Source organism: Lampetra planeri, chromosome 48, assembly GCF_965212315.1.
Source record: "Lampetra planeri chromosome 48, kcLamPlan1.2.h2, whole genome shotgun sequence".
Taxonomy (NCBI): Eukaryota; Metazoa; Chordata; class Hyperoartia; order Petromyzontiformes; family Petromyzontidae; genus Lampetra; species Lampetra planeri.
The window spans coordinates 6,849,545-6,859,662 of NC_136154.1; the positions used below are offsets into that span (position 1 = coordinate 6,849,545).

The 10,118-nt window shown below is 55.9% G+C and overlaps 1 protein-coding gene across 1 annotated transcript in view; it reads right to left on the minus strand.

Moving 5' to 3' along the window:
• The window catches only part of LOC144733740 (uncharacterized), a 34,731-nt gene extending 30,567 nt beyond the window's left edge, over positions 1-4,164 (minus strand). The window contains exons 1-2 of the mRNA XM_078615762.1: positions 3,048-4,164; positions 2,759-2,937 (exon numbers count right to left, since the gene is read on the minus strand). Of these exons, the coding sequence (XP_078471888.1) occupies positions 2,759-2,774 (16 nt within the window). The 5' untranslated portion in view covers positions 2,775-2,937; positions 3,048-4,164. The remainder of the gene's footprint in view (positions 1-2,758; positions 2,938-3,047) is intronic.
• Between the last annotated feature and the right edge of the window lie 5,954 nt (positions 4,165-10,118).

The window sequence follows — 10,118 nt, forward strand, 5'->3', positions numbered from 1 at the left end:
TGACACACACAAAAACCACACACACTGACACGACACCCACACCGACACACACACCCACACTGACACACAAAAACCACACACACTGACACACACACACTGACACACACTGACACGACACCCACACCGACACACACACACGCAGCGTTCTCTCCATCTCTCACCATCACTCATCCACACTCCTCCCAACCCTATCGGGTTCTCTCCCCCCCTCTCCTCCCCTATCTCCCCCCCCCCCTCTCCTCCCCCCATCTCCTCCCCTATATCTCCCCCTCTCTCCATCCCCCCTCTCCCGCCCCCTCTCCTCCCCCCCCTCTCCCCCCCCTCTCTCGCCTCCTCCCTCTCTCCCCTATCTCTCCATCCCCCCTCTCCTCTCCCCCCCCCCTCTCCCCCCCCCTCTCCTCCCCTATCTCTCCCCCTCTCTCCATCCCCCCTCCCCCCTCTCTCTCGCCCTCTCCCTCTCGCCCCTCTCCTCTCCCCCCTCTCCTCCCCCCCCTCTCCCGCCCCCCCTCTCCTCCCCCCCTCCCCCCCCCTTCTCTCTCCCGCCCCCCCTCTCCTCCCCTATCTCTCCCTCTCTCTCCATCCCCCCTCTCTCGCCCCCCTCTCTCCTCCCCTCTCTCCTCCCCCCCCTCTCCCCCCCCTCTCTCCATCTCTCTCCATCTACCCTCCTCTCCTCCCTACACGTGCACTGTATTAGTCGATGCGTCTCCACGTGTCATGGGTGGGATATGAGATGTTGACTACCTCGCCTGGTACACAGGAGGTCGTGGGTTCGATCCCGACCCTGACGACGCCTGCTGCTGCTGTATATTTGGAGTCTGCGTCTCTCTCTCATCATCACGATGGGCTAGGAGATGTTGACTACCTCGCCTGGTGTGCAGGAAGTCGTGGGTTCGATCCAGACCCTGACGATGCCTGCTGCTGCTGCTGCTGTAGATTTGGAATCTGCGTCTCTCTCTCATCATCACGGTGGCTAGAAGATGTTGACTATCTCGCCTGGTACACAGGAGGTCGTGGGTTCGATCCCAACCCTGACGACGCCTGCTGCTGTAGATTTGGAATCTGCGTCTCTCTTTCATCATCACGGTGGCTAGGAGATGTTGACTACCTCGCCTGGTACACAGGAGGTCGTCGGTTCGACCCCGACCCTGACGACGCCTGCTGCTGCTGTAGATTTGGAGTTTGCGTCTCGCTCTCATCATCATCATCATCACGGTGGCTAGGAGATGTTGACTACCTCGCCTGGTGTGCAGGAGGTCGTGGGTTCGATCCCGACCCTGACGACGCCTGCTGCTGCTGCTGTATGTTACTGGACATCTGTTGCTACTGCAGATCTGTGACAGATATGAGCTTCATAGCTCATCGGGTTTCTGCCTCTGATATTTAGAGAGTTTTTAGAATCGACATCACTGCGCGCTCAGAATATTTGGCTGTAAATGTCCACACGGTGATGGGGATGATGGTGGTGATGGTGGTGGTGGTGGTAGTGGTGGTGGTGGTAGTGATGGTGGTGATGGTAGTGGTGGTGGTGATGGTGGTGATGGTGCTGGTGGTGATGATGGTGGTGGTGGTGCTGGTGGTGATGATGGTGGTAATGATGGTGATGGTGGTGGTAGTGATGGTGGTGGTGGTAGTGATGGTGGTGATGGTGGTGGTGGTGATGGTGGTGGTGGTAGTGATGGTGGTGGTGGTGATGGTGGTAGTAGTGATGGTGGTGGTGGTAGTGATGGTGATGGTAGTGATGGTGGTGGTGATGGTAGTGATGGTGGTGGTGATGGTAGTGATGGTGGTGGTGTTGGTGGTGATGATGGTGATGATGGTAATGATGATGATGGTGGTAATGATGATGATGGTGGTAATGATGATGATGGTGATGATGATCACGACCACACACACCACTCACCACACACTCACCACACTCACCACCACACACTCACCACCACACATCACACACACTCACCACACACACTCACACACTCACCATCACACACACTCACCACCACACACTCACCACCACACTCACACACTCACCATCACACACACTCACCACACACCACCACACACCACCACACTCACCACACACTCACCACTCACCACCACACACTCACCACACTCACCACCACCACTCACCACCACACTCACCACCACACTCACCACCACACTCACCACCACACACACCACCACATATCACACACTCACCATCACACACACTCACCACACACCACCACACACCACCACACTCACCACACACCACCACACACTCACCACACTCACCACCACCACTCACCACCACACTCACCACCACACTCACCACCACACTCACCACCACACTCACCACCACACTCACCACCACACACACCACCACACACACCACCACACACACCACCACACACACCACCACACACACCACCACACACACCACCACACACACCACCACACACACCACCACACACACCACCACACACACCACCACACACACCACCACACACACCACCACACACACCACCACACACACCACCACACACACCACCACACACACCACCACACACACCACCACACACACCACCACACACACCACCACACACACCACCACACACACCACCACACACACACCATCACACACACTCAACTCACCACACACCACCACACACCACCACACTCACCACACACTCACCACTCACCACCACACACTCACCACACTCACCACCACACTCACCACCACACACACCAACACACATCACACTCACCATCACACACTCACCTATCAGGCTGCTCATCTTGGTCGATGGCGGAGGTGGTGGCAGTCACTCCCAGAGACCCCAGGTGAGCGAGCCCAGGTGAGTGAGACCAGGTGAGCGAGCCCAGGTGAGTGATTCAGGTGAGTGAGACCCAGGTGAGTGATTCAGGTGAGTGATTCTGGTGAGCAGGCCGGCTCCGGCGCTGAGGGAAGAGGCACAGAGGTGACATCAGATACTTACACAGATAAAGCTCCCTAACCGCTGCGCCACCGCTCCTCGCGTTACTGTGCCCACAAAGATTCCAACCCCCACCGTGTGGCCTTGAAGGACTGTTGGGGCAAGTGCTGTCAGCGAGCGCCTACACACACACACTATACACACAGACACACACACAGACACACACACACACAGACACACACACAGACAGACACACAGACACGCACACTCACAGACACACAGACACGCACACTCACTCAGACACACACAGACACACACTACACACATACACACACACTCACACAGACACACACACACAGACACACACATACACACACACTACACACACACAGAGACACACACACTATACACACACACACAGACACACACTATACACACAGACATACACACAGACACAGACACCACACACACTATACACACACTATACACACACTATACACACTACACAGACACTCACACACAGACACACAGACACACAGACACACACAGACACACAGACACACACAGACACACACAGACACACACACACAGACACACTCACATTGCACTACACACACTACACACAGACACACAGTCACACACAAACTACACACACACACTACACTCACACACACTACACACACTACACTCACACACTACACACACACTACACTCACACAGACACACACACAGACACACACACACACACTACACGCACACAGACACACACACTACATTACACACACTACACACAGACACAAACACACTACACACACACTACACACAGACACACACACTACACTCACACGCACACAGACACACACACACTACACACACACAGACACACACACACTACACACACACAGACACACACACACTACACACACACAGACACACACTACACACACACTACACTCACGCAGAGACCAAGGCAAAGATCCCCCGTATCGCCTGAACACGCCCATGAACTCACCCACCTCGTTACACTGAAACTCACTCACACACCCTACTACACACACACTACACACTCCCTACTACACACACACACTCACACACCCTACTACACACACACACTCACACACTACACACACTCACACACACCCTACTACACATACTCATACACACCCCCTATTACACACCGACCCTACTATACACACACACACCCTACACACACCCCTACTACACACACACCCCCTACTACACACACACACTCACCCATCCACTCATCCACCCACTCACTCACTTATTCACCCACCCACCCACTCACCCTCCACTCACTCACCAACCCACCACCCTACCAACCTACTCACCAACTCACTCACCCAACCACCCATCCACTCACCCACCCACTCACTCACTCACCCACCCTCCACTCACCTCACTCACCCACCCTCCACTCACCTCACTCACCCACCCTCCACTCACTCACTCACCAACCCACTCACCTCACCCACCCACCCACTCACTCTCTACTCACCTTCTACCCACTCACCAACCTACTCACCAACCCACCCACCCACCCACTCACCTTCTACTCACCCACCCACCCATACACTCACCCATTCACTCTCCACTCACCCACTCACTCACCAACTCACCCACTCACTCACCCACTCACCCACCCACCCACTCACCCACCCACTCACTCACCAACCCACCCACCCACCCACTCACCTTCTACTCACCCACCCACCCATACACTCATCCACTCACTCACCCTCCACTCACTCACTAACCCACTCACTCACCCACCCACCCATCCACTCACCCACTCACCCTCCACTCACCCACCCACTCACCCACTCACCAACCCATCCACTCACCCACCCTCCACTCACTCACCAACCCACTCACTCACTCACCCACCCACCCATCCACCCACCCACCCACCCAACCACCCACCCACCCACCCATCCACCCACCCACCCATCCACTCACCCACCCACCCACCCAACCACTCACCCACCCACCCACCCATCCACTCACCCACCCACCCAACCACTCACCCACCCACCCACCCATCCACCCACCCACCCACCCATCCACTCACCCACCCACCCATCCACTCACCCACCCACCCATCCACTCACCCACCCACCCACCCACCCATCCACTCACCCACCCACCCACCCATCCACTCACCCACCCACCCATCCACTCACCCACCCATCCACTCACCCACCCACCCACCCATCCACTCACCCACCCACCCATCCACTCACCCACCCACCCATCCACTCACCCACCCACCCATCCACTCACCCACCCACCCATCCACTCACCCACCCACCCATCCACTCACCCACCCACCCACCCACCCATCCACTCACCCACCCACCCATCCACTCACCCACCCACCCATCCACTCACCCACCCACCCACCCACCCATCCACTCACCCACCCACCCATCCACTCACCCACCCACCCACCCACTCACCCACCCACCCACCCATCCACTCACCCACCCACCCACCCATCCACTCACCCACCCACCCACCCATCCACTCACCCACCCACCCACCCATCCACTCACCCACCCACCCACCCACCCACTCACCCACCCACCCACCCATCCACTCACCCACCCACCCACCCATCCACTCACCCACCCACCCACCCATCCACTCACCCACCCACCCATCCACCCACCCACCCATCCACTCACCCACCCACCCATCCACTCACCCACCCACCCATCCACTCACCCACCCACCCATCCACTCACCCACCCACCCATCCACTCACCCACCCACCCATCCACCCATCCACTCACCCACCCACCCATCCACTTACCCACCCACTTACCCACCCACCCATCCACTCACCCACCCACCCATCCACTCACCCACCCACCCACCCATCCACTCACCCATCCACTCACCCACCCACCCATCCACTCACCCACCCACCCACTCACCCACCCATCCACTCACTCACCCACCCACCCATCCACTCACTCACCCACCCACCCATCCACTCACTCACCCACCCACCCATCCACTCACTCACCCACCCACCCAACCACTCACTCACCCACCCACCCAACCACTCACCCACCCACCCACCCATCCACTCACCCACCCACCCACTCACCCACCCACCCAACCACTCACTCACCCACCCACCCATCCACTCACCCACCCACCCACCCATCCACTCACCCACCCACCCACCCATCCACTCACCCACCCACCCATCCACTCACCCACCCACCCACCCATCCACTCACCCACCCACCCATCCACTCACCCACCCACCCACCCATCCACTCACCCACCCACCCACCCATCCACTCACCCACCCACCCACCCATCCACTCACCCACTCACCCACCCACCCATCCACCCACCCACCCACCCACCCATCCACCCACCCACCCATCCACTCACCCACCAACCCATCCACTCACCCACCTACCCATCCACCCACCCATTCACTCACCCACCCATCCACTCACCCACCCACCCATCCACTCACCCACCCACTCACCCACCCACCCACTCACCCACCCACCCACCCACTCACCCACCCACCCATCCACTCACCCACCCACCCATCCACTCACCCACCCACCCATCCACTCACCCACCCACCCATCCACTCACCCACCCACCCATCCACTCACCCACCCACCCATCCACTCACCCACCCACCCATCCACTCACCCACCCACACACCCACCCATCCACTCACCCACCCACACCCACCCACCCATCCACTCACCCACCCACCCATCCACTCACCCACCCACCCATCCACTCACCCACCCACCCATCCACTCACCCACCCACCCATCCACTCACCCACCCACCCATCCACCCATCCACTCACCCACCCACCCATCCACTCACCCACCCACCCATCCACTCACCCACCCACCCATCCACTCACCCACCCACCCATCCACTCACCCACCCACCCATCCACTCACCCACCCACCCATCCACTCACCCACCCACCCATCCACTCACCCACCCACCCATCCACTCACCCACCCACTCACCCACCCACCCACTCACCCTCCACTCACCTTCTACTCACTCACCAACCCACCCACTCACTCACCCACTCACCAATCCACCCACTCACTCACCCACTCACCAACCCACTCACCCACCCACCCACCCTCTTTCGACTCTCTCCCCCCACCCCCAATCCCCCCCCCCACGTCCCACACACGTGGTAGTGGTGATGGTGGTGATGGTGGTGGTGGCCGCGGTGTTTGTTTGGTTGTCGGATCCGCCCCCGCGTGCATTATTCACGCGCGCGGGGGAGCGGGTTTTTTGTTATTTTTTCACCCGCGAACTTTTAAATTAAATTTTTTTTTAAAAAATTCGCGTCTCCCCCCCCCACGCCGTCGCATGTGGGAGTCGGAACCTTGACAATTTTTTTTTATTTTCAACTCAACATCATCTTCTTGGTTCTTTCGGTAAAGTCACGTAGAAGGGAAGCAATGAAATAATAAAAATAAAACATAATAAAATAATTCTCGATTTAAAGCTTTCGTGACTGCAGGGATTCATCTTCTTGGTTCTTTCGGTAAAGTCCCGTAGAAGGGAAATAATACAATAATAAAAATAAAACATAATAAAATAATTCTCACGACGTTTCGGCCACAACGCAAGCAGCCGTCCTCAGGTGAAAACCAGGTCTGTCGAGGCGACACCTGAGAACGGCTGCTTGCGTTGTGGCCGAAACGTCGTGAGAATTATTTTATTATGTTTTATTTTCATTATTTTATTACTTCCCTTCTACGTGACTTTACCGAAAGAACCGAGAAGATCAATCCCTGTGCAGTCACGAAAGCTTTAAATCGAAACTCAACATTAATTTATTTGTACCGGTTTCGTTCCTTTTGTCGTGATAACCACCACCATCATCACCACCACCACCATCACAACCACCATCATCACCACAATCACGACCCGTGTGTAAATGTCTAGCAGCAGTCAAATACTCTAAACGCAGAGAGACCCCCCCCACCCCCATATCGACGCAGCGAGATTGATTGATAGACACGCGGAGAGATAAGATGAACAATAAACGTGTTTTTTGTGTCCAGGGCTAAGGTCCATAGCCGAGCTAAAGTGTGGCACCTCTTTGTCAGAAGTGAATCTGGTCACATCCTCGGTGACGATCGCTCTCGTGTTGCGATCGAAACGTCGTGGTGGGTTTGTGTGTTTTGTTATTTTCTTTCAATCCATCGACGGTGACTTCACCCGAAAGTTCCCAACGAAGAGGGAACTGATCGCGGCTGAATCCAGTGGCTGCTAACGTCATCGTCATAATCACCATCGCCATCATCATCACCATCATCACCATCATCACCATCATCACCATCACCACCATCACCACCACCACCACCATCGCCATCACCGCCGCCACCACCATCATCACCAGCATCACCATCACCATCATCAGAATCAACATCAGCATCACCATCAGCATCACCACCATCGCCGCCACCACCACCACCATCATCAGCATCACCATCACCATCATCAGAATCAACATCACCATCAGCATCACCATCAGCATCACCACCATCGCCGCCACCACCACCACCACCATCATCAGCATCATCAGCATCATCATCACCAGCATCGCCATCACCATCGCCATCATCACCATCACCACCATCACCACCATCGCCATCACCGCCGCCACCACCACCATCACCAGCATCACCATCATCAGAATCAACATCAGCATCACCATCAGCATCACCACCATCGCCGCCAACACCACCACCATCATCAGCATCATCATCACCATCATCAGAATCAACATCACCATCAGCAGAATCAACATCACCATCAGCATCACCATCAGCATCACCACCATCGCCGCCACCACCACCACCATCATCAGCATCATCATCAGCATCATCATCACCAGCATCGCCATCACCATCATCATCGCCATCATCATCGTCGTCGTCATCAGCACCATCATCATTATCGGCATCGTCATCATCATCACCATCATCGTCATCGTCATCATCATCACCATCATCGTCATCGCCATCATCATCGCCATCATCATCACCATCATCGTCATCGCCATCATCATCGCCATCATCATCACCATCATCGTCATCGCCATCATCATCGCCATCATCATCACCATCATCGCCATCATCATCGCCATCATCATCACCATCATCATTATCGGCATCGTCATCATCATCACCATCATCGTCATCGCCATCATCATCGCCATCATCATCACCATCATCATCACCATCATCGTCATCGCCATCATCATCGCCATCATCATCACCATCATAGTCATCGCCATCATCATCGCCATCATCGCGTGGAAATGTCTACCAGCAGCCAAATATTTAAACGTGTGCTTCTACAGACTCGTAAGAGACCCATTAACGAGATCCAGAGACCCACAGAGACCCATAGAGACCTAAAGAGACCCACAGAGACCCATAGAGACCCATAGAGACCCATAGAGACCCACAGAGACCCACAGAGACCCATAGAGACCCACAGAGACCCATAGAGACCCACAGAGACCCCCACAGAGACCCCCACAGAGACCCACAGAGAGACCAACAGAGACCAACAGAGACCCACAGAGACTCACAGAGACCCCCACAGAGACCCAAATAGACCTACAGAGATCCACAGAGAGACCCACAGAGAGACCCACAGAGACCCACAGAGACCAACAGAGACCCACAGAGAGACCCACAAAGACCCACAGAGACACAGAGAGACCCACAGATACACAGAGAGACCCACAGATACACAGAGACACCCACAGAGACACCCACAGAGACACCCATAGAGAGACCCACAGAGACCCACAGAGACTCAGAGACCCACAGAGAGACCAACAGAGACCTAAAGAGACCCACAGAGAAACCCACAGAGAGACCCACAGAGAGACCAACAGAGAGACCAACAGAGACCTAAAGAGACCCACAGAGAAACCCACAGAGAAACCCACAGAGAGACCCACAGAAAGACCAACAGAGAGACACAGAGAGACCCACAGAGAGACCAACAGAGAGACCAACAGAGAGACACAGAGAGACCCACAGAGAGACCAACAGAGAGACACAGAGAGACCCACAGAGAGACACAGAGAGACCCACAGAGAGACCAACAGAGAGACACAGAGAGACCCACAGAGAGACCCACAGAGAC